Source organism: Salmo salar, chromosome 09 (assembly GCF_965601325.2).
Source record: "Salmo salar chromosome 09, fSalSal1, whole genome shotgun sequence".
NCBI lineage: Eukaryota > Metazoa > Chordata > Actinopteri > Salmoniformes > Salmonidae > Salmo > Salmo salar.
The window spans coordinates 115,780,532-115,806,468 of record NC_138299.1 but is presented as its reverse complement, the minus strand read 5'-3'; the positions used below and the strand labels follow the sequence as shown (position 1 = coordinate 115,806,468).

The 25,937-nt window shown below is 44.0% G+C and overlaps 2 protein-coding genes across 3 annotated transcripts in view; one reads left to right on the top strand and one right to left on the bottom strand.

Moving 5' to 3' along the window:
• The window catches only part of LOC106612433 (DISP complex protein LRCH3), a 99,704-nt gene extending 92,727 nt beyond the window's left edge, over positions 1-6,977 (top strand). The window contains exon 20 of the mRNA XM_045724316.2: positions 456-6,977. Coding sequence (XP_045580272.2) covers positions 456-596 — 141 coding nt within the window. The 3' untranslated portion in view covers positions 597-6,977. The remainder of the gene's footprint in view (positions 1-455) is intronic.
• On the bottom strand, positions 6,970-25,931 carry drc9 (dynein regulatory complex subunit 9). Of its 2 annotated transcripts, XM_014213542.3 has the most exons (10): positions 25,817-25,931; positions 25,511-25,657; positions 25,153-25,355; positions 24,704-24,832; positions 12,408-12,489; positions 11,989-12,150; positions 11,063-11,137; positions 9,040-9,171; positions 7,535-7,636; positions 6,970-7,362 (listed from the first exon to the last, which is right to left on the bottom strand). In XM_014213542.3, exons 2-10 carry the CDS (start codon positions 25,637-25,639, stop codon positions 7,255-7,257), a joined length of 1,122 nt encoding a protein of 373 aa, XP_014069017.2. In that variant the 5' UTR covers positions 25,640-25,657; positions 25,817-25,931; the 3' UTR covers positions 6,970-7,254. The 2 variants fall into 2 exon arrangements, with proteins under 2 accessions (XP_014069017.2, XP_082812264.1); XM_082956138.1 differs by having other exon boundaries at positions 25,511-25,915.
• Positions 25,932-25,937: the final 6 nt, after the last annotated feature.

Sequence of the window (25,937 nt, the reverse complement as noted above, 5' to 3'; positions counted from 1 at the left end):
TTTCAACTCTTTCCCAGAGCTCCTCCTTTCACAATAAAATGGATCAAATATTTGGTGTGACTTCCTTCCTCTTTGCCGCCTGTCTTCTCGCTACTTCTGCTTGTGTTGAGCTTGTTCTCTCTCTCTCTCCTGCTTCCGCCATATTTGCTCCTGTGGGATATGTTGTTCAGTGAGTGTCTCAGTGCACAAGTCCCTACTTATTGTAACCCTGTGCCTGTGTTTGCACACCTGCTCCCTGCTCCTCTTCCATGCTCTCCTCAAGGTCATGCCGTTTGGATCCCATTCACCTCCTTTTCCATCTTATGTTGAGTTTGTCTTTCCATTTGTGTTGATTTCTGTTATCTTTTGGTAGTTTTTGTTATTATTTACCCATCCATTGACATACCCTTTTTTGTTCTCCCGTTTTCCCTCCTCCCTTTGTCGTCTGTGTGCGTGTGCTCTTCATCTGGCCTCAGACCCAGCTGTGCCTGCCCCTCCACATCCTGGAGGAGAGAGGGCTCCCCCTGGTGGCCGGGACGGTGCGTGCGCTCCTGGAGCTGGCCACGCCCAAATACACAACCTCTCCTGTCACCACCACTAACCCTCTGGCTATGTAGGGCAGCAGAGTTCCACACACACTCATGGATGGACAGACACAGGACCCACCCTCTCGCTCTCCGAATGTACGTTATATGGCTTTCCCTCTTGACCCCCCCCACTTCCCCTCAACTGTAGACCCCCGCCCCCTCAACCATACAGGGTCACCCAGCCTTCCCAGACAGGTCTTCCCCAATAAAGAGAGAAGAGGGAGCACGAGTACGTCAAAGAAAGGGATGACTGTCTCTTCCTCTGTGTCCTCACACAGACTGCTTACGACTTGCAGCCTCTAAAGACTGACGGACAAACAGATGGACAACCGAGATTGTCCCAGACAAACGGTCAGTTGGACGGCGAGTAAGAGGGTTTTTTATTTTCTATTATTAGTCATTTGACTTCTCTCTCCATCCTCCTCTTATCTATGTTCAGTAGGGGTTGTTTTATTTTCTATTATTATTATTTCATCTTATTTTTCATATTCCTTTTACTTTCACATGTTAGATCCTTGCATGTCAGAGGGGTTGGGTGGGTGTATGGGGAAGGGTTAGGAGACTAGGAAGTTGTCGGTTGCTTAAGTAACCTTTTAAGGTCATGTGCTACAAAGAGCAACAATAACGGTGGTGGTCTGTCGTCATGGGAACATTGATGCTGCCAACACTTAAAATGGCTGGTATTAAATGAACCTGTCTCTTTTTATTTTTTATGTGTGGTCAAATCACGAGCTGGCTGAATCAAAACCAATGCTGGATTAGAGAGAGCGAGGGCGCTCCGGGAATCTCTACGCTTTATACTTTCTCAAAATGTGTACAAAACATTACGAACTCCTTCCTAATATTGAGTTGCACCTCCACTTTTGCCCTCAGAACAGCCTCAATTCATCAGGGCCTGGACTCTGCAGGGTGTTGAAAGCATTCCACAGGGATGCTGGCCCATGTTGACTCCAATGCTTCCCACAGTTGTGTCAAGTTGGCTGGATGTCCTTTGGGTGGTGAATCATTCTTGATACACACTGGAAACTGTAGAGTGTAAAAAACGCAGCATAGTTGCAGTTCTTGACACAAACCGGTGAGCCTGGCATCTACTACCATACCCCGTTCAAAGGCGCTTAAATATCTTCTTGCCCATTCACCATCTGAATGGCACACATACACAATCCATGTCTCAATTGTCTCAAGGCTTAAAACTCCTTCTTTAACCTGTCTCCTCCCCGTCATCTACACTGATTTGAAGTGGATTTAATAAAGGATCAGCTTTCACCTGGTCAGTCGGTCATGGAAAAAGCAGGTTTTCTTAATGTTTTGTACCCTCAGGGTCATTATACAGAAGTGGTGCAAATTGGGACAAAAAAAAACAAAAAAACATTTATGCTATTTTTCCCCAACTTTCAGCACGTCTTCCAACATATTTCAGGTATACATATATACTACTCACACACTTTTTTGTATTGCATATTTGAAATATTTATCTGAATTTACCTTACACCCCCCCCCCAAAAAAAAAAAATTGTTATTACGAAACATAGTGAAAAGTTGCAATAAAGGAAGAACCATGCACAATAGTGATCATTTTGATTAACCTTCCATTATAGATTCATTGGAGAAATAATTTGAAAACCAAATTGACAAAATAACAGGTTTCGGTGGCAAGGGTGTCAATCATAGACATAAATGCCGGACTCCGATAGATATAACTCGTTTCAGTATAGACATTGCCATTGAGGGCTTCCACTATTTAAAAGTAGTCAACTGTGTGCGGATTCCTATGGGTTTGGAAGTGATCAGCCAGTGATCAGAGAGCATTGGCTTCTTCAAATTGGGTTGCCTATTGTTTGTAAACCCAAGAGTAAGGTAATATCCAGAAGCCAAGACCAAGATTTATACCAGGACTTTGGTCCCAAGATCCAGAACCAGTGAGTTGAGACCATGACAAGCTAAAGACCGAATGTGGTCTTGGGGGGGGAGACTCAGTCAGGCTTTCAATTTACTCCTGAACGTTGTAGTAGTATAATGCACAAGGTGCAATTTTGATAGTGGGTAAATGGTGGTCCTCTGTAGCTCAGTTGGTAGATCATGGAGCATGCAACTTTAAAATGAAGATGGCCTCAATGGCACTGCCGTGCTGTCCCAGATGCCATAATGGCATAGATACAAAGATGAAACCTCTGTATATCTCCATGGTGTCAATTGTTTCGGTTGTGACTTTTTCAGTTTGACTTATTTTGAACATCAAATGAGGTTGGTGGCACCTTAATTTGGGAGGACGGGCTTGTTGTAATGGCTGGAGCGGAATGCATGGATTGGTATCAAACGCATGGTTTGTTGCCATTCCATTTGCTCCGTTCCAGCCATTATTATGAGCTGTCCTCCCCTCAGCAGCCTCTACTGGCTAACATATTGCTAGCTATCTTTAATTTCCACATCTTCTTACGTTACAGCCTTATTCTAAAACATAATATTTTTTTCACCTCATCAGTCTACACACAATACCCCATATTAACAAAGCGGAAGCAGTTTTTTTGTTTTAAAATGTATTAAAAAATGTTTTTTAATTAAATATCTTATTTACATAACTATTCACTTTGCTATGAGACTCGAAATTGAGCTCGGCTCAGGTGCATCCTGTTTCCATTGATCATCCTCGATGTTTCTACAACTTTATTGGACATGATTTGCAGAGGCACACACCTGTCTATATAAGTTTCCACAGTTGACAGTGCATGTTAGAGCAAAAACCAAGCCATTAGGTCGAAGAAATTGTCCGTAGAGCTCCAAGACAGAATTGTGTTGACTCACAGATCTGGGGAAGAGTACCAAAAAATGTCTGCAGCATTGAAGGTCCCCAAAAACAGTGTCCTCCATTATTCTTAAGTTTGGAACCACAAAGTCTCTTCCTAGAGCTAGGAGGTGACCAAGAACGCGATGGTCATTCTGACAGAGCTCCCAAGTTCCTCTGTGGAAATGGGAGAACCTTCCAGAAGGACAACCATCTCTGCAGCACTCCACCAATCAGGCCTTTATGGTAGAGTGGCCAGACGGAAGCCACTCCTCAGTAAAAGGCACATGACAGCCCGCTTTGTTTGCCGAAAGGCACCCAAAGGACTCTGACCATGAGAAACAAGATTCTCTGCTCTGATGAAACCAACTCTTTGGCCTGAATACCAAGTGTCATGTCTGGAGAAAACCTGGCACCATCACTAAGGTGAAATATGGTGGTGGTGGCAGCATCATGCTGTGGGGATGTTTTTCAGTGCCAGGGACTGGGAGACTAGTCAGGATCGAGGGAAAGATGAACAGAGCTAAGTACAGAGATCCTTGATGAAAACCTGCTCCAGAGTGCTCAGGACCTCAGACTGGTGGCCAAGGTTCACCTTCCAACAAGACAATGACCCTAAGCACACAGCCAAGACAACGCAGGACTGGCTTCAGGACACGTCTCTGAATGTCCTTGAGGGGCCCAGCCAGAGCCCGGAATCTCTGGAGAGACTTGAAAATAGCTGTGCAGCAACAGTCCCCATCCAAGCTGACAGAGCTTGAGAGGATCTGCAGAAGAATGGGAGAAAGTCCCCAAAAACATGTGTGCCAAGCTTGTAGAGTCAAGGCTGTAATCGCTGCAAAAGGTGCTTCAACAAAGTACGAAATAAAGGGCCTGAATACTTATGTAAATGTCATATTTCCGTTTTTTCTTTTTTATACATGTGCAAAGATGTCAAAAAACCTGTTTGTGCTTCGTCATTATAGGGTATTGTGTGTAGATTGATGAGTGGGAAAAAACAATTGAATCCATTTTAGAATAAGCTGTAACGTAACAAAATGTGGAAAAAGTCAAGGGGTCTGAATACTTTCCGAATGCACTGTATGTACATCCCAAAAGCGTACTTTACACATTTCTTGATATATGAGATGTTCGGTACTGACACTATTTAAAAATAGATGAAGATTTACCAACTTGCTCAAAATTTTTATCTGAAATGTTTGCAGATAGACTACTCACCATATGGTCATGCTGGAGAGGGGTGCAATCCCATCACCTGGTGATATTTGTAGGAGTTGCTTAAGGCACAGTCTTTTATTGTGTGTTTAGTTAGTGACGTCAAAATGTGGGACAGCATATTTTTTTTGAAAGATGTTTAAAAATAAACAACTGCTAATTAGATCAGTATCTTTCAATATAATAATAGAACACCTCTCAAAAGAAATGTGTATAAACAATTACTTTGTACTATATTAATTTAACAATATATTTGGTATTGCCTTCGATTGAATTAGAACATATCGTGATGTATATAGATGTCCTAAGTTTGGAGACTTAGCTTTTTTTTCTTTTTATATATATATATTAAAATTTTTTCCGGGGTGGGATTGCAATTTGCACCACTTCTGTAGAATCACCCATGTATAAAGCTGTAATTCATGTTTTTCCACAAGGAGCTGCATTCTCGTGTAGCTACATGGATTGGACGATGTCCCTAAGCGCTGGGCCAGGGAAGTAAAATAAAAAGTACTATAAGAAAATAAAACAGGCCTCTTAAAGGGTTAGTGTTACAAGTGGGATTGGTTCAAGCTGATCATAGACCAGTGTTTACAGGCAACTTCTTCCTTGAGCACAGCTCAGTCAAGTCTCTAATCAAGGGTGTATGTATGGGCAGGTTGACTATATGGGCAGGTTGACTGACAGCATGACATCAAGGCCTGCAACTTTGCATTAGTATCTGTGTTTTTATCTTGCAGTAACGGTTATTTCTTATTGTAGTCCACTCTACTGATGAGCTGTTGGGGCCGGCCAGGTTCTGGGGCAAAGGCACTGGGGATAAACATACACTACCTTTTTAATTTTCTACAAACAAATGTTAATTTTTTTCTTGTATTTTTTTTTACAAACCACCTCACCTTCACACTTGAGTTCAACATGGAGAGTTGAGACCGTAGACAAGTAGTAGTGAATTTGACATAGTGTCTCCCTCATGCACAGAACTAATCTTTTTATCACTACATGTAGCCAAGCTTGTATGACATTCAAATGGATCTACAGATTTAACTATTGACAGTGTTCAAGACACCTTTCCTATTCTCATGATCAAGTTGTTTTTGGTGAATTGTTCAACCACATCTTATAGACACAAATGTGGCTCTTGCTACACACACAGGTGTACATATTGCTAATTTGGTCTGGCAGCGGTTACAGTAATCTGCCAGACCGGAACAGTATTTATTTTTCACTAGCGCTGTCCTTAGTGAACCCCATTGACAAGGTTGTGTTCATTAGGCACCAAACAGAAGAAAACACACTGAAACAGGGATTACCTGTACTTGTCCAATAAGAAACATTGCTGTTCAGTTGCATGCCCTAATGAACATGGCCCAGCTCTACTTAGAGCAGTGTTACCCACAGAAAGTCAGGTTAACGGACTGACTCTTAGTTCTAATGAGGCAGACACAACCTCTCGTTCCCAGGGAGGGGGATGAGGGAGTGCTAGCCTTAGAGCTGACAATAATACTCTGGTGAAGACTGACCCAAGGACCACTGATTGATAGGGTCGGGGATCTTGTAGGCAGATTCCCAGCCTCCCTTTTCAGAACTCCATCTAAAAGAAAGTTAAAATGGTAAAAACATACCTCTGATATATTTTTCCCTTCAGAAGCTACGTAGGCTGCCTACTTTGATGCACATCCCTACAGTAAAAGCTACGTAGGATGCCTACTTGGATGCACATCCCAACAGTAAAAGCTACGTAGGCTGCTTACTTAGATGCACAGCCCTACAGTAAAAGCTACGTAGGCTGCCTACATAGATGCCCATCCCTACAGTAAAGGATACGTAGGCTGCCTACTTAAATGCACATCCCTACAGTAAAAGCGATGTAGACTGGGAATCTGCCTACATAGATGTACATCCCTACAGTAAAAGCTACGTAGGCTGCCTACATAGATGCACATCCCTACAGTAAAAGCGATGTAGACTGGGAATCTGCCTACGTAGCTTCTGAAGTGAAAAAATATGAGGTATGTTTTTACTATTTTAACTTTGTTTTTGATAGACTCAGATTTCTGAAAAGGGAAGTTAAAGTTGATTTTAAATATATTATAAATGTTTTGTTTAGATATTTTCACCCCTCCTGACTTATGTCGACTGACTTGGGCCTTCTCCAGCAGAAATCATGTGCCCCTACTGCTGGGTCTGGACCCTGTGACATTTGTACAGTAAAAGATACATTCCATATGTTTACAAGTAGGTACCAGAAAGAGAGGACCTTCTTTCATGACCGCAACATGGTCTTTTTAACTTTTTACACCGTTTGCTGAGAAATTGTCCCTGAAAACATGTACAAATTTGAATGATTATTTTCTGGTATGAATATTTGACATTCTTTTAAAGTGCATTAATAAAAGTTACCCATTTCAGTCTCATGAGTACGCTTGTTTATTACCATTCTTGCCCTTGTGTTAGACTGCATATAAGTAAGAACCTGGCAATGGTGATAGTAGTATTCAAAATGACCATGCCAACTTTACTCTGTTAAAGAAAAAACAAGCTTTTCTCATTGAAGATATATTTGCCTACAGTCCAAGTGTTGACTTAGATTGTCTGTAATCAGGAATTGAACATTGATGAAAAGTAACATATCTGTATTGAGACATTGTTTTGGTTTCCTTTCACTGGCGCTCTTGAAGAAGGGACACCTCACTTTTTCTTCTTTCCCTTCTTTCCCTCCTTGGACTTGGGCTTCTTGCCTTTCTTATAGGGGCCCAGGCCGCGTCGCACTAATGTTCCCCTCCACCACGACTGGATCTGCAAGTGACAGACGGGGAATAAGAAAATGATTTAGTGTAATGAACAAATGAAGAGGGGAGTACAGTTGTGAACAAGATGCATGGCATTAAACACTGCACTGCCACTGGATGTGACTGGTTTCCTTGCTGGGCAGGTGGAGGTGAATTTTTAAAGATTGTTCAATGATTACCTTGGTGGCTGCGTCTCGCTCCATATGTTCCTTCTCCAGCTTCCTGCGTAGGGCCTCTTTCTCCATCCTGTCCTCGATGACCACCTGCTCACTGTCTCTGTACTGGAACAAAAGAAAGTACAAAGACCGAGTCAATATCCAGAGTACAATTTCTGTTTCATACAGGTATACTTTCTAAAAGCGGCAATTTGCAGTCTATTTTAGTAAGAAGCTATGTATGGAAACTCATTACATGGAGCTCCTGACGAACAGTTCTTGAGCTGACGTTGCTTCCAGAGGCAGTTTGGAACTCTGTAGTGAGTGTTGCAACTGAGGACAGACATTTTTTACGTGCTTCAGCACTCGGCGGTCCCATTCTGTGAGCTTGTGTGGCCTACCACTTCGCGGCTGAGCCGTTGTTGCTCCTAGACGTTTCCACCTCACAATAACAGCACCTACAGTTGACCAGTGCAGCTCTAGCAGGGCAGACATTTGACAAACTGACTTGTTGGAAAGGTGGCATCCTATGACAATTCCACGTTGAAAGTCACTGAACTCTTCAGTATGGGCCATTCTACTGCCAATGTTTGTCTATGAAGATTGCATGGCTGTGTAACAGAACAATGAGAAAGATATTTCACCAGATGTGAAACATCTGCTTGGCGTTTCCACTCACTACCAAATATGGTAGTGAGAGGAAACCCACTGGCCTGCAGTGGGAGAAGGTGGATTTTGCTAATTTTCTCATCGATGAAACATTTGATCTCAATACAGTTTTCTGTTCCCAAAACTACAATCTGTTATGAACAGAGTGGACTACGTTTTGTAGACTTTGCAAAAGGGTAAAGTTTATAAAAATTGCGTTGTTTAGGAGTGCAAGGGTGAATTGAGTTATTGCACAGGTGCACTTCACAGAGTAGGCGTTCCCCAACGGAAATATGCAGATGCATGCTAGAACACGCCAATATAGGATCTCACTAGCTCGTGTTTGGCTCTGCCCCTTCCTTGCTTGCTCTGCCCACTATGACTCATTTGTTCCCATAGACCACAGCCTGTCGTTTTCAATCTTGGTTTAGTTATAAAATCCACTACTTTGAAGGGGTGTCCACATACTTTTGGCTATGTAGTGTACAATTAATTTAAAAGTAAAAAAAAAAATGTATGTAGCAACTGCAGATTGCCCCTTTTAATGATCGGAGGACTTGTAATAACAGTTTATTTGCAGGTGGGATGTGCAACTCAATAATAGGACGGTGTTCCTAATGTTTGATATACTCAGTGTATATCAGGCCTACTATCCTATTCACTACCTAGTGTCAGTGCGCTAAACTGTATACTACAGAAAGAAATGGGTTGTGAGCCATGCAGACCAGGGTTGTATTCATTAGGGCACACCAAAGCAAAACATTATTCAACGGAAAATGGAAACTACTGTTTCTTTTTAGAAAAGTCCAGGTGCGCTCCCTGTTTCAGTCTGTTTTTCCCTGTTTGGTGCCTAATGAAATCAACCCAGGCTTTGTCCTCACCTTCTTGGCCAGCTCCTGGAGCTGGGAGAGATTGTTAGCTTTGTTGTTCCTCAGGCTGTTGAGCTCCTGCTGCTTGTCCTCCATGTCTCTCTCATAGCGCTCCATCCACACCTCCAGCTTCTCCCCCAGACTCTGAGAGGTGCACACACACATACACATTACACACATTGTTGCAGCTTCACCTGACAGACAAATATGGCTCTGCTGATGGCCACTGTCCACTTTTGTGGTTCTGAAAGTCAGATTTTGCAGTGATTTGATCTGCTATCCGTGGTGCTAAATCCCAGCTATGGCCGCTATTGCTCTAGAGACAAGGGCTTATCAATTTCTTGTACAGCTCCCCCAACAAATGTTTTGTGATTCAATTTATTTTATTTTTTTTTGCTATTGCTGTCGTAAAGGTTGCCGAACCCTGAATAGGGCCTAGGGATTGATTTGGGATTCTACTATCGCAATAAAATAACAGCATTAGATGTTTTAGATGGCAGCTCAAAGAACGTACCAAGTCATCCTACTACACCCAATATACACTACCGGTCAAAAGTTTTAAAACACCTACTCATTCAAGGGTTTTTCTTTATTTTTACTATTATCTACATTGTAGAATAATAGTGAAGACATCAAAACTATGAAATAACACATATGGAATCATGTAGTAACCAAAAAAGTGTTTTAAAAAATCTATATATTTTATACTTTAAATAGCCACCCTTTGCCTTGATGACTGCTTTGCACACTCTTGGCATTCTCTCAACTAGCTTCATGAGGTAGTCACCTGGAATGCATTTCAATTAACAGGTGTGCCTTTAAAAGTTAATTTGTGGAATTTCTTTAATTCTTAATGCGTTTGAGCCAATCAGTTGTGTTGTGAGAACAGCTCAAATAAGCAAAGAGAAACGACAGTCCACCATTACTTTAAGACACATTACATTAAAGCCTTATTCAAAAATGGATTAAATTATTTATTTTTCTCATCAATCAACACACAATGCCAAAGCATGTTTTTTGAAATGTTTGCAAAAAATCGAACTGAATTATCACATTTACATACAGTACCAGTCAAAAGTTTGGACACACCTACTCATTTGAGTTTTTTATTTTTACTCTTTCCTACATTGTACAAAAGTGTTAAACAAATCAACGTATTTTAGATTTCAGGCTTTCATGGTCGAATTGCTGTCAAGAAACCACTACTAAAGCACACCAATAAGAAGAGACTTGCTTGGACCAAGAAACACGATCAATGGACATTAGACCGGTGGAAATTTGTCCTTTGGTCTGGAGTCCAAATTGGAGATGTTTGGTTCCATCCGCTGTGTCTTTGTGGGACGCGGTGTGGGTGAACGGATGATCTCCGCATGTGTATTTCCCACCGTAAAGCATGGAGGAGGAGGTATTATGGTGTGGGGGTGCTTTTCAAGGCATACTTAACCAGCACGGTTACCACAGCACTCTGCAGTGATACGCCATCCCATCTGGTTTGGGCTTAGTGGGACTATCATTTGTTTTTCAACAGGACAATGACCCAACACACCTCCAGGCTGTGTAAGGGCTATTTGACCAAGAAGGAGAGTGATGGAGTGCTGCATCAGATGACCAGGCCTCCACAATCCCCGACCTCACCCAAATTGAGATGGTTTGGTATGAGTCGGACCGCAGAGCGATAGAAAAGCAGCCAACAAGTGCTCAGCATATGTGGGAACTTCTTCAAGACTGTTGGAAAAGCATTCCAGGTGAAGCTGGTTGAGAGAATGCCAAGAGTGTGCAAAGCTGTCATTAAGGCAAAGGGTGGCTATTTGAAGAATCTCAAATATAAAATATATATTTTTTGTTTAACACTGTTTTGGTTACTACATGATTCCATGTGGTATTTCATTGTTTTGATGTGTTCACCATTATTCTACAATGTAGAAAATTAGTAAAAATAAAGAAAAACCCTGGAGTGAGTAGGTGTTAACTTTTTACCGGTACAAAAGTACACGAGTCATGTCATGACATTTTCCAACCACCACTGCACACGTACTGTCTGATGTTCCTTGAGGAAAGTCTCCATCTCCATATGAACTCTCCTCTCCTCCTCCAACCTCTCCTGCTGTAGCTGAGGACAGAGGAACAATGATTACACAGATGCACATGTAGTGGTAACCATCTCTGTACAGCGAAACCTCACAGTTACTACAAAGTCTGTAGCCAAGTCACACCAAAGGCTCTGTCCAGAAACACCCCCCTAGGCCCCTAGCCGCTTGTGTAGATCTGAATGGATGGGATAGCTAGAAGAAATGTGTAGGTATTACCTACCCAATTCTATGAGCCCATACATGGGTGGACTGGAACAAGAATTCAGCCCACATCACTCCGTGCGCCACCAACTCACCCCCCCACACATACACCCAGACCCTACAAACCCTAATTAGACACTGGGAGCAGTGCTGACACATGACATGTAAATACATATGTGCACTAAGTAATATCATAGGCTAATTAACGTGAGGTTCAACATCAGAGGCAGTGGGAACTCCATACACATTAACTAGATGGCCGTTGCCCACTGATCAGCCAAAGGCCCATTTTAGATTAGTAGAACATAGAACTTGCGCAAAACTCTGTACAACAAATCTTAACAGGCCCATGGGCCGCCGGCCATGTCTTTATATAAAAAAATATATTTGTGTGTGTGTCAATTTCGACCAGCCTACCCAACAACAAAAATGGTCCAGCCCATCTGGCATATGCCAGAATTGCCAGATGGCCAATCCGCCACTGCATGAGGCACTTAGACTGCGTTTACACAGGCAGCCCAATTCTGATCTTTTACCACTAATTGGTCTTTTGACCAATAAGATCAGATGTTTGCCACTAATTGGGCAAAAGATCAGAATTGGGCTGCCTGTGTAAACACAGCCTTAGGTGCTAGGGGATGATTCTGGAGAGTGCCACAAAGACACACACCCTGATCTCATCCTCCAGCTGCTTCTCAGAGTGTGTGTTGATCTTCTGTCCCTGGTACACCAGCAGCTCTGCGCTGCTCTTCACATACTTCCTCTCCAGCCCAGTCTTAGCCTTCATCTCCTGTAGCTGGTCCTTCAGGTGGGCAGTCATCTCCTCGCGTCGCTAAAGGGACAACATTAAGACCGTTTGCGCAAAGTATTACATAAGTTGCCAGTACTTTGTAATGTATTTACCTGAGAATGAAAAACAGGGAGGCACCCTGATTTTCAAAGACATCAACATCTGACACCCTCAAGGAACTTGGAGCACCACCAAGAGTCAGTCAATATGTAGCTAATTCTAATCTTGCCCATTACTGGATTAAATCATATTGGGCACGTGAAGGAGTGTGTCTCCGTTGTCTTCCTCAGTTATGGTACCTGCAGCTCCAGAGTTTTTTCCTTGCGGATGTCAAGCAGCTGTCTCTGAAGAGCTTTGGTCCTCTGCCGGCCGCCCTCCTCCCTGCAATACACACAGACAGTAATCAGGCTCAATGTGTAAGTGTGAGTAGAATCTTGGCATTCTCTCAACCAGCTTCATGAGGTAGTCACCTGGAATGTATTTCAATTAACAGGCGTCCCTTGTTAAAAGTTAAATTGTTGAATTTCTTTCCTTATTGCATTTGAGCCAATCAGCTGTGTTGTTTCAAGGCAGGGGTGGTATACAGATGATTGCCCTATTTAGTTAAGGACCAAGTAGATATTATGGCAAGAACAGCTCAAATAAGCAAAGACAAACGACAGTCCATCATTAAGACATGAAGGTCAGTCAATGTGGAAATTTTCAAGAACTTTGAAAGTTTCTTCAAGTGCAGTCGCAAAAACCATCAAGCGCTATGATGAAACTCTCTCATGAGGTCCGCCACAGGAAAGGAAGACCCAGAGTTACCTCTGCTGTGGAGGATAAGTTCATGAGAATTCCCAGCTTCAGAAATTGCAGCCCAAATAAATGCTTCAGTGTTCAAGTAACAGACACATCTCAACATCAACTGTTCAGAGGAGAATGTGTGAATCAGGCCTTCATGGTCGAATTGCTGAAAAGAAACCACTACTAAAGGACACAAATAATAAGAAGAGATTTGCTTGGGCCAAGAAACACGAGCAATGGACATTAGACCGGTGGAAATCTGTCCATTTGGTCTGATGAGTCCAAATTTGAGATTTTTGGTTACAACCGCAATGTCTTTGTGAGACGCAGAGTAGGTAAACGGATGACCTCCGCATGTGTGGTTCCCACCGTGAAGCATGGAGGAGGTGTGATGGTGTGGGGGTGCTTTGCTGGGGACACTGTCAGTGATTTATTTAGAATTCAAGGCACACTTAACCAGCATGGCTATCACAGCATTCTGCAGCGAAACACCATCCCATCTGGTTTGCGCTTAGTCCCACTATCATTTGTTTTTCAACAGGACAATGACCCAACACACTTCCATGCTGGGTAAGGGCTATTTGACCAAGAAAGAGAGTAATGAAATGCTGCATCAGATGACCTGCCTCCACAATCACCCAATCTCAACCCAGTGGTTACTACATGATTCCATATGTGTTATTTCATAGTTTTGATGTATTCACTATTATTCTACAATGTAGAAAATAGTAAAAATAAAGAAAAACCCTTGAATGAGTAGGTGTGTCCAAACTTTTGACGGGTACTGTAAGTATTCAGACTCTTTACTCAGTTCATTGTTGAAGTACCTTTGGTAGCGATCCCCACAGCATGATGCTGCCAACACCATGCTTCACTGTAGGGATAGTGCCAAGTTTCTTCCAGACATGGCACTTGGCATTCAGGCCAAAGAGTTCAATTTACATTTACATTTACATTTAAGTCATTTAGCAGACGCTCTTATCCAGAGCGACTTACAAATTGGTGCATTCACCTTATAATATCCAGTGGAACAACCACTTTACAATAGTGCATCTAAATCTTTTAAGGGGGGGTTAGAAGGATTACTTTATCCTATCCCAGGTATTCCTTAAAGAGGTGGGGTTTCAGGTGTCTCCGGAAGGTGGTGATTGACTCCGCTGTCCTGGCGTCGTGAGGGAGCTTGTTCCACCATTGGGGTGCCAGAGCAGCGAACAGTTTTGACTGGGCTGAGCCGGAACTGTGCTTCCTCAGAGGTAGGGAGGCGAGCAGGCCAGAGGTGGATGAACGCAGTGCCCTTGTTTGGGTGTAGGGCCTGGTCAGAGCCTGAAGGTACGGAGGTGCCGTTCCCCCCACAGCTCCGTAGGCAAGCACCATGGCCTTGTAGCGGATGCGAGCTTCGACTGGAAGCCAGTGGAGAGAGCGGAGGAGCGGGGTGACGTGAGAGAACTTGGGAAGGTTGAACACCAGACGGGCTGCGGCGTTCTGGATGAGTTGTAGGGGTTTAATGGCACAGGCAGGGAGCCCAGCCAACAACGAGTTGCAATAATCCAGACGGGAGATGACAAGTGCCTGGATTAGGACCTGCGCCGCTTCCTGTGTGAGGCAGGGTCGTACTCTGCGAATGTTGTAGAGCATGAACCTACAGGATCGGGTCACCGCCTTGATGTTAGTGGAGAACGACAGGGTGTTGTCCAGGGTCACGCCGAGGCTCTTAGCACTCTGGGAGGAGGACACAAGGGAGTTGTCAACCGTGATGGCGAGATCATGGAACGGGCAGTCCTTCCCCGGGAGGAAGAGCAGCTCCGTCTTGCGGAGGTTCAGCTTGAGGTGGTGATCCGTCATCCACACTGATATGTCTGCCAGACATGCAGAGATGCGATTCGCCACCTGGTTGTCGGAAGGGGGAAAGGAGAAGATTAATTGTGTGTCTTCTGCATAGCAATGATATGAGAGACCATGTGAGGATATGACAGAGCCAAGTGACTTGGTGTATAGCGAGAATATGAGTGGGCCTAGAACAGAGCCCTGGGGGACACCAGTGGTGAGAGCACGTGGTGCGGAGACAGATTCTCGCCACGCCACCTGGTAGGAGCGACCTGTCAGGTAGGACGCAATCCAAGCGCGGGCCGCGCCGGAGATGCCCAGCTCGGAGAGGGTGGAGAGGAGGATCTGATGGTTCACGGTATCAAAGGCAGCAGATAGGTCTAGAAGGATGAGAGCAGAGGAGAGAGAGTTAGCTTTAGCAGTGCGGAGAGCCTCCGTGACACAGAGAAGAGCAGTCTCAGTTGAATGCCCAGTCTTGAAACCTGACTGATTAGGATCAAGAAGGTCATTCTGAGAGAGATAGCAAGAGAGCTGGCCAAGGACGGCACGTTCAAGAGTTTTGGAGAGAAAAGAAAGAAGGGATACTGGTCTGTAGTTGTTGACATCGGAGGGATCGAGTGTAGGTTTTTTCAGAAGGGGTGCAACTCTCGCTCTCTTGAAGACGGAAGGGACGTAGCCAGCGGTCAAGGATGAGTTGATGAGCGAGGTGAGGTAGGGGAGAAGGTCTCCGGAAATGGTCTGGAGAAGAGAGGAGGGGATAGGGTCAAGTGGGCAGGTTGTTGGGCGGCCGGCCGTCACAAGACGCGAGATTTCATCTGGAGAGAGAGGGGAGAAAGAGGTCAAAGCACAGGGTAGGGCAGTGTGAGCAGGACCAGCGGTGTCGTTTGACTTAGCAAACGAGGATCGGATGTCGTCAACCTTCTTTTCAAAATGGTTGACGAAGTCATCCGCAGAGAGGGAGGAGGGGGGGGGAGGGGGAGGAGGATTCAGGAGGGAGGAGAAGGTAGCAAAGAGCTTCCTAGGGTTAGAGGCAGATGCTTGGAGTTTAGAGTGGTAGAAAGTGGCTTTAGCAGCAGAGACAGAAGAGGAAAATGTAGAGAGGAGGGAGTGAAAGGATGCCAGTTCCGCAGGGAGGCGAGTTTTCCTCCATTTCCGCTCGGCTGCCCGGAGCCCTGTTCTGTGAGCTCGCAGTGAGTCGTCGAGCCACGGAGCAGGAGGGGAGGACCGAGCCGGCCTGGAGGATAGGGGACAGAGGAAATCAAAGGATGCAGAGAGGGAGGAGAGGAGGGTTGAGGAGGCAGAATCAGGAGATAGGTTGGAGAAGGTTTGAGCAGAGGGAAGAGATGATAGGATGGAAGAGGAGAGAGTAGCGGGAGAGAGAGAGCGAAGGTTGGGACGGCGCAATACCATCCGAGTAGGGGCAGAGTGAGAAGTGTTGGATGAGAGCGAGAGGGAAAAGGATACAAGGTAGTGGTCGGAGACTTGGAGGGGATTTGCAATGAGATTAGTGGAAGAACAGCATCTAGTAAAGATGAGGTCAAGCGTATTGCCTGCCTTGTGAGTAGGGGGGGAAGGTGAGAGGGTGAGGTCGAAAGAGGAGAGGAGTGGAAAGAAGGAGGCAGAGAGGAATGAGTCAAAGGTAGATGTGGGGAGGTTAAAGTCACCCAGAACTGTGAGAGGTGAGCCATCCTCAGGAAAGGAACTTAAAGGCGTCAAGCTCATTGATGACCTCTCCATGGGAACCTGGATGGCGATAAATGATAAGGATGTTAAGCTTGAAAGGGCTGGTAACTGTGACAGCATGGAATTCAAATGAGGAGATAGACAGATGGGTCAGGGGAGAAAGAGAGAATGTCCACTTGGGAGAGATGAGGATTCCAGTGCCACCACCCCGCTGGCTCGATACTCTAGGGGTATGCGAGAACACGTAGTCAGACGAGGAGAGAGCAGTAGGAGTAGCAGTGTTATCTGTGGTAATCCATGTTTCCGTCAGCGCCAGGAAGTCTAGGGACTGGAGGGTAGCATAGGCTGAGATGAACTCAGCCTTGTTGGCCGCAGACCGGCAGTTCCAGAGGCTGCCGGAGACCTGGAACTCCACGTGGGTCGTGCGCGCTGGGACCACCAGGTTAGAGTGGCAGCGGCCACGCGGTGTGGAGCGTTTGTATGGCCTGTGCAGAGGGGAGAGAACAGGGATAGACAGACACATAGTAGACAAGCTACAGAAGAGGCTACGCTAATGCAAAGGAGATTGGAATGACAAGTGGACTACACGTCTCGAATGTTCAGAAAGTTAAGCTTATGTTGCAAAAATCTTATTGACTAAAATGATACAGTACTGCTGGCTGGTGGAGTAGGCTAGCTAGCAGTGGCTGCGTTGTTGACTTTGAACGTGTAGCTGGCTAGGTAACCTCGATAGTTTCAGTACTACACCTTGTCATGATACAAAGCAACTTTGTAGCTAGCTAGCTAACATAACACTAATCAAGAAGTTCCTTGTAATGTATTTAATTTCTACAATGCTACTCGTCAATAATAGTTGGCTGGGTTAGGAAAAATGGCGTCGCGGGGGACGGAAATAGCTGGCTAGCTAACCTCGATGGCTGGCTAGCTAACCTCGGTAATTACTAGACTACACAATTATCATGCTATGACAAAGACAACTAAGTAGCTAGCTAGCTAACACTGCACTAGTTCATCAGAACAGAGAATCTTGTTTCTCATGCTCAGAGTCCTTTAGGTGCCTTTTGGCAAACGGGCTGTCATGTGCCTTTTACAGAGGAGTGGCTTCCGTCTGGCCACTACCATAAAGGCCTGATTGGTGGAGTGCTGCAGAGATGGTTGTCCTTCTGGAAGGTTCTCCCATCTCCACAGAGGAACTCTAAAGCTCTGCCAGAGTTACCATCGGGTTCTTGGTCACCTCCCTGACCAAGGCCCTTCTCTCCCGATTGCTCAGCTTGGCCGGGCGGCCAACTCTAGGAAGATTGTTGGTGGATCTAAACTTCTTCCATTTAAGAATGGAGGCCACTGTGTTCTTGGGGACCTTCAATGCTGCAGAATTTTCTTTGGTACCCTTCCCAGATCTGTGCCTTGACACAATCCTGTCTCGGAGCTCAACGGACAATTCCTTCAACCTCATGGCTTGTTTTTGCTCTGACATGCACTGTCAACTGTGGGACCTTATATAGACATGTGTGTGACTTTCCAAATCATGTCCAATCAAATGAATTTACCACAGGTGGACTCCAATGAAGTTGTAGAAACATCTCAAGGATGAACAATGATAACAGGATGCACCTGAGCTCAATTTCGAGTCTCATGTCAAAGGGTCTGAATACTTATGTAAATAAGGTATGTTTAAAAAAAAAAAAAAAAAAAAAATTGTTAGTCATTATGGGGTATTGCGTGTAGTTTGAGGATTTTTAAAATTTAGAATAAGTCTTACGTAACAAAATGTGGGAAAATCAAGGGGTCTGAATATTTTCCGAATGCCCTGCACAGTGCTTATTCTACATTTTGTGTTACTGTCTGAATTCAAAATGTATTAAATAAATACAAATTCTCACGATGTACACACAATACCCCATAATGACAATGAAAACCTTTTATTTTTTTATTTTTTTTATTTTTTTTTAGAAATGTTGGCAAATGTATATTAAATACAGGAATCTAATTTACACAGTTGGAAGCACAGAATCGTTTAGAACAGCCCGAACCATGAAAAACGGCCTCTGACAATTATTCCTCTTTCATCAAACTTTAAAGTTGGCACAATGCATTCGGGCAGGTAGCGCATTCTCCTGGCATCCACCAAACCCAAATTTATCCGTCAGAATGCCAGATGGTGAAGCGTGATTCATCACTCCAGAGTCCAATGCCAGCAAGCTTTACACCACTCCAGCCGACGCTTGTGTGCAGCTACTCGGCCATGGAAACCCAATTCATGAAGCTCCCGATAAACAGTACTTGTGCTGACGTTGCTTCAAGAGGCAGTTTGGAACTCGGTAGTGAGTGATGTAACCGAGGACAGACGATTTTTATGTGCTTCGGCACTCGGCGGTCCCATTCTGTGAGCTTGTGTGGCCTACCACTTTGAGGCTGTGCCGTTGTTGCTCCTAGACGTTTCCAGTTCACAATAACAGCACTTAGTTGACCGGGGCAGCTCTAGCAGGATAGAAATTTGACGAACTGACTTGTTGGAAAGGTTGCATCCTATGGCGGTGCCTCGTTGAAATTCACAGCGCTTTTTAGTAAGACCATTCTACTGCTGTTTGGCTGTGGAGATTGCCTGGCTGTGTGCTCGATTTTATACACCTGTTGTGGCTGAAATAGCCGAATACACTAATTTGAAGGGCTATCCACATACCTTTGTATATATAGTGTAACTGACCATTGTACCACGTTGTTGACCTCATCAACAGCCATTCAAATGAGACGCTCGCGGAACAATGACGTTTAAAGTAGGCATCGTCATTTCTCTGAGCTAAAAAAAGTTTCAGCAGTCCCGAAGACAATCGTGTATTCACCCTTTGCAATTTTCTTGTCCTCCATCTCACTTTAATCAGCGTATGAGGCAGCGATTCTTTGAGAGTTCAGAACACGAACCTGATCCTCAGTTAATAAAATCAGAGAATAAACTACTATTACCATCGATTTCTCCACTTTCATTTTCAATAAATCGCAGACTGTTTGCCACACTTGATGCACTAAACTTTAACCAAATCCTGTAGGTAGACACGCCAAAATGTCTCTCTTCTTTAGTAAGTTAGTGTGTTACAGTGGTGGAAAAAGTACCCAAAAGTACCCAATTGTCATACTTGAGTACCTTTTAATAGAAAGTTACTCAAGTAAAAGTGAGTCAGCCAGTAAAATACTACTTGAGTAAAAGTACTTGGTTTTAAATGTACTTAAGTATCAAATGTAATTGCTAAAATTTACTTTTGTATCAAAAGTAGAAGTAAAAGTATAAATCATGTATAATTCCTGTTATTAAGCAAAGCGCAGAGCACCATTTTTTTTATTTTTTTATTTACAGATAGCCAGGGGCACACTAACACTCAGACATTATTTATAAAAGATGCGTGTGTGTTTAGTGAGTCTGCCAGACCATAGGCAGTAGGGATGACCACGTGTTCTTTTGATAAGTGCATGAATTTCACACTTTTCCTGTCAAAATGTAATGAGTACTTTGGGTTGTCAGGGAAAATTTATGGAGTAAAAAGTACAATATTTTCTTTAGGAATAAAGTTAAGTAAAAGTAAGTTGTCAAAAATATAAATAGTAAAGTTGAGTACAGATACCCCCCAAAAATGACTTAAGTTCCATTGGAACTGATCATTCATGCCTATTTTCGTGCCAGCGAGTCTTTTACCGAGGCTTTCAACCATCTTTAAAGAAAGCAAATTTGGCAAAGATTGGGCGTTCATACCTCTGTCCTCTCTGTCCGAAACAGTGTACACGTTCAAGTTGGATTTTGTCGACAGCTTCCACGTGGGTTCTGAAGCGTTGTAAGGAGGAATTCCTTCACCACATTTTCAGGAACTTCTCCTTCTTTTTCTTGGATAGCAGTAAGTACCATATTTTCTCTCATAGATCTATTCTGTATGTCATGTAAGGCTTCTCTCAGAAAGATGTTCTCCTTTAAGTTCATTAACGTCCATTTCAATCTTATTGACTGTCCCTTTTAGCTGGTTTGTTTCTTTCTCCATTGCCGCAGCTTTTTCATCACTCATCTCGAGGCTCGCCTTCAACTCCTTTATATCTTTCCAAACTAATTCAAGTATGCAGTTTGTCATCGATCGATTTTAACAGATTGGTTTCCACCCTTACCATTCCCGGTGGTGAAAAGCATAAATCGTCTGTGTCCGTCGGAGTCTCTTTTTCTTTTGGAGATTGGTTCTCCTTGTTTACTCTGTCATGTTTGGTGTTGCTTGTTGTTGTAATATTTGTCGATACATTTCTTAAGCCTGATGATTTGTTTAGTGTTATCCAGATTGAAGGTTATTACCCACGAGTATGTAAAGTTCTAATATTTAGTCTTACAGATATTGAATATTATGATTTTATCTTGAGGCAATCTGCACCGCTGTGTAGAGTCTGCCATCTTACCTCCGTTCCCATCTAGTGGATTTTTTTTTTAACACCGGCTTCTTTCTTTTCACTTTGTGATACAGGCCAGTAATATAGAGTGAATGCAATGTTGTTGATCTCTTTGTATTTTCAAGTATTGGAATCATGTTATAGGTATGCTTGTTATCGGCAGGATCTGAGGAGTTTGTTAGGATCAAAATAAATATGAAAGAAGTTAAAAGGTTAAAGAGAAACCCACCTCAGTCTTCTGTGAACTACACACATTTTTATGCAAAAGACACCAGAAGGGCATTCCAAGAGTTGTTGAGTGTTCCTCAGTGGTCTAGTCTCAGTCCTGACTTAAATCTGCTTTAAAAAAAATCAGAGACAAGGTTTAAAAATCGCTTTCCGTCAATGATCCCAAACCAAATGTAATGAACTTTCGCAATTTTGACAAAAACAATGGATATATTTTGCCCTAGGAGTTGTGCAAAGTTGGTAGAAGGTGCTTCCACCAAGTATTTAAGATTTAAGTCGACCTCAGCCCGGTCAATTCCAGCCAGTCTGCATAGCGCGATATCAACCCAGAGCATATCGGACTGATTTTTCTCCACCACATCTCCGGATTCCTACCGGAAGCTCTGAACCTTTACACCGGATCATCGCAGCTAGCTAGCTGCTATCCGAGTGGCTACACCTGGCTAACGTCTCTGTCCCGAAGCAAGCACCAGTTAGCCTAAAGCTAGCCTCGAGCTTGGCCCATCTCCTGGCTTGCCGCAGAGATCCATCAGCCAATTCCTGGGCTACAATACCTCTTTTGCAAATTGGCCTGCCGACACGGATCCCCGCTGATCCATCACGACTGGTCTGCCGACGTAAATGTCCGAGGCGGTTTCTACAGGCTCTTCCGTTGCGACGTCCCCCTGAGGCTCATCTGCTAGCCTGCTAGCCCCGGCCTGCTAGCTGTCTGAATTGCCGTGTCTCCAGCTTGCCTAGTTACTCACTGAACCCTATGATCACTCGGCTACACATGCCTCTCCCTAATGTCATTATGTTGGTTAGTGATTATTGCCTTATTTCACTGTAGAGCCTCCAGCTCTGCTCAATATGCCTTAGCTAGCCCTTTTGTTCCACCCCCCACACATGCGGTGACCTCACCTGGCTTAAATGGTGCCTCACTCAATGCCTAGGTTTACCTCCACTGTACTCACATCCTACCATACCCTTGTCTGTACATTATGCCTTGAATCTATTCTTCCGCGCCTAGAAATCTGCTCCTTTTACTCTCAGTTCCGAACACACTAGACGACCAGTTCTTTTAGCCTTTAGCCGTACTCTTATTCTGCTCCTCCTCTGCTCCTCTGGTGATGTAGAGGTTAACCCAGGCCCTGCAGCCCCCAGCATCACTCCCATTCCCCAGGCGCTCTCATTTGTTGACTTCTGTAACCGTAAAAGCCTTGGTTTCATGCATGTTAACATTGGAAGCCTCCTCCCTAAGTTGGTTTTATTCACTGCTTTAGCACACTCCGCCAACCCGGATGTTTTAGCCGTGTCTGAATCCTGGCTTAGGAAGGCCGCCACAAAATCCTGAAATTTCCATCCCTAACTATAACAGTTTCTGACAAGATAGAACTGCCAAAGGGGGCGGAGTTGCAATCTACTGCAGAGAGAGCCTGCAGAGTTCTGTCATACTATCCAGGTCTGTGCCTAAACAATTTGAGCTTATATTTTAAAAAATCCACCTTTCCAGAAACAAGTCTCTCACTGTTACCACTTGTTATAGACCCCCTTCAGCCCCCAGCTGTACCCTGGACACCATATGTGAATTGATCGCCCCCCATCTATCTTCAGAGTTCGTACTGTTAGGTGACCTATACTGGGACATGCTTAACACCCCGGCTAATCCTACAATCTAAGCTTGATGCCCTCAATCTCACACACATTATCAAGGAACCTACCAGATACAACACTAAATCCGTAACCATGGGCAGCCTCTTAGATATCATCCTGACCAACTTGCCCTCTAAATACACCTCTGCTGTCTTCAACCAGGATCTCAGTGATCACTGCCTCATTGCCTGCATGCATAATGGGTCCGCGGTCAAATGACCACCCCTCATCACTGTCAAACGCTCCCTAAAACACTTCAGCGAGCAGGCCTTTCTAATCAACCTGGCCCGGGTATCCTGGAAGGATACTGACCTCATCCCGTCAGTAGAAGATGCCTGGTTGCTCTTCAAAAGTGCTTTACTCACCATCTTAAATAAGCATGCCCCATTCAAAAAATGTAGAACTAAGAACAGGTATAGCCCTTGGTTCACCCCAGACTTGACTGCCCTTTACCAGAAATGTGCATTCTGTAGCACTAATTCCAAAAAGATTTGGGACACTTAAGTCCATTGAGAATAAGAGCACCTCCTCCAAGCTGCCCACTGCACTGAGGATAGGAAACACTGTCACCACCGATAAATCTCCGATAACACACATACATCTCTCCTTCCGTGGCCTCCAACTGCTTTTAAATGCTAGTAAAACCGATTTCTGCCCGCACCTTCCCGCCCAACTAGCATCACTACTCTGGACGGTTCTGACTTAGAATATCTAGACAACTACAAATACCTAGGTGTCTGGTTAGATTGTAAACTCTCCTTCCAGACTCACATTAAGCATCTCCAATCCAAAACTAAATCTAGAATCGGCTTCCTATTTCGCAACAAAGCCTCCTTCACATATGCTGCCAAACATACCCTCGTAAAACAAACTATCCTACCGATCCTTGACTTGGGCAATGTCATTTACAAACACTCTACTCAGCAAATTGGATGTAGTCTATCACAGTGCCATCCGTTTTGTCACCAAAGCCCCATATACTACCCACCACTGCAACCTGTTTGCTATGCTCTCGTTGGCTGGCCCTCACTACATATTCGTCGCCAAACACACTGGCTCCAGGTCATCTATAAGTCTTTGCTAGGTAAAGCCCCGCCTTATCTCAGCTCACTGGTCACCATAGCAACATCCACCCGTAGCACACGCTCCAGCAGGTATATTTCACTGGTCATTCCCAAAGCCAACACTTCCTTTGGCTGCCTTTCCTTCCAGTTCTCTGGTGCCAATGACTGGAACGAATTGCAAAAATCACTGAAGCTGGATGTCAGAGCAGCTTACCGATCACTGTACCTGTACACAGCCAATCTGTAAATAGCACACCCAACTACCTGATCCCCATATTATTACTTACCCTCTTGCTCTTTTGCACCCCAGTATCTCTACTTGCACATCATCATCTGCACATCTATCACTCCAGTGTTAATGCTAAATTGTAATTATTTCGCCTCTATGGCCTATTTATTGCCTTACCTCCCTACTCTTCTACATTTTCACACACTGTACATAGATTTTTGTATTGTGTTATTGACTGTACGTTTGTTTGTTTAGCTCTGTGTTGTTGTTTTTGTCGCACTGCTTTGCTTTATCTTGGCCAGGTTGCAGTTGTAAATGAGAACTTGTTCTCAACTGGCCTACCTGGTTAAATAAAGGTGAAATAAATTAATTAAATAAAACATTAACTCAGGGGGGTAGAGACTTATCCAAGTATGATATTTCAGTTTGTTTATTTTTGGGAAAATGTTCTATAACTTTCTTTCACATTGAAAATGAGGAGTAGGTTGTGTAGATCTATCGTTAAAAAAACAAATATAATCCCTTCAAAATAAAACAGGCTCATAGAAATGTCTGAAACGGTATCATACACATCCATGTGTTTGATACCATTCCATTTACAACATTCCAGATATTATTACAAGCCATCCTCCCCTTAGTAGCAGCCTCTTTATGTGTGGGTTTTGAAAGAATTTGACTATTGCCTGCAAAGACAATGAATTATTAGCCTACATATTCATATTGACCATAACCTGACCTGATTATTATGTCCAGGAGGTTGGCCTTCCTTCTTTTCTCTTCTCCCACAGCGAAAAGCAAGCTGTGAAAGGTCCCTCTCTCTTGCAGCTCTGCCAACACATCAGCAATCACGTGAGCCACAAACTGACTGTATGCCAGGAAGAGAGAGAGAGAGAGCACGATCGTTATGTATGAGGTAGATGGCATAGATAGTACTTTTTGGATTCACAGTTAATACAGTCTGCTCTGCACCTTGGGAATGTTTGACAAATGTAAACAATGGCAATGTGTTTAGTTCAGTGGTTGACCTGAAAAAGATACCAATGAAAAGTTGTCTCGTGTGCATAATAAATCTCTGTTTGAAGCACAGAGTTGTGGGCTTCTATTTTATTAAATTGTCTGGAACCTAGCTCTGGTCCAAGTTGGAACGTGCACAAAAGCCCCGAACAAGAGCTATCTGGAACCCACCTGTCTCTCTGCACCTTGGCTAGGTTGTCAGGGGACAGTGGGTTCTCCTCTAGTGTGCGGTTCAGTTCCTTCTGGGATCTGTGCAGCTCACGGGTGGCATCTGACAGTCCCCTCGACTCTCTCTCAAACTGACAGGCTGCTTTCAGGTTCTGCTCTGCCCCTTTCTGCTGTTCAAGGACCTGTCCAATGTCAGCTGACACAAACTTCCACAAAAACAGATGAATACGGGCTGAATAGGAGAAAATTACAGCTTAGATAGCAAGCATACCATTAATTTGCTAAAGACGCATCCCGGCTTGAAAAAGCCAACTGACATTAGCTCCGCGTATAATGTTAGCTGAGGATAATCAGATAATACCTTATCAGCTTCTGGACGACCCCTGTAGCTGTCGGGCATGATGTGACCCAGCACTGACAGCTGTGCAGCACAGTCCTGGAGCACTGTACACAGTCTGAGCAGCTCTACCCCAGACAAAGGAACCGGCATCCTGATGGTCTGTGAACACTGAATTCGAGCGAAATTAGCCAAGCAATTTACAATATCACCTATCTAGCTAGCTACTAACGTTACCGTTTTCTAACTGACATTTTTGTGTTAGAAAATATCCTGGGCAAAATGCTCAATAACACAATCAACAGATTCGTAGCTAGGTATATTTCTTACGTGTCTTCACGAAACGTGTTGAAGTTTACTAGCTATATTTATGGACAATAAAAGGCCAGTAGTTTAACTAGAGCATAGTTTAGCTAGCCTAGCAGCACACTTGGTAGTTTACGCCGGTCAC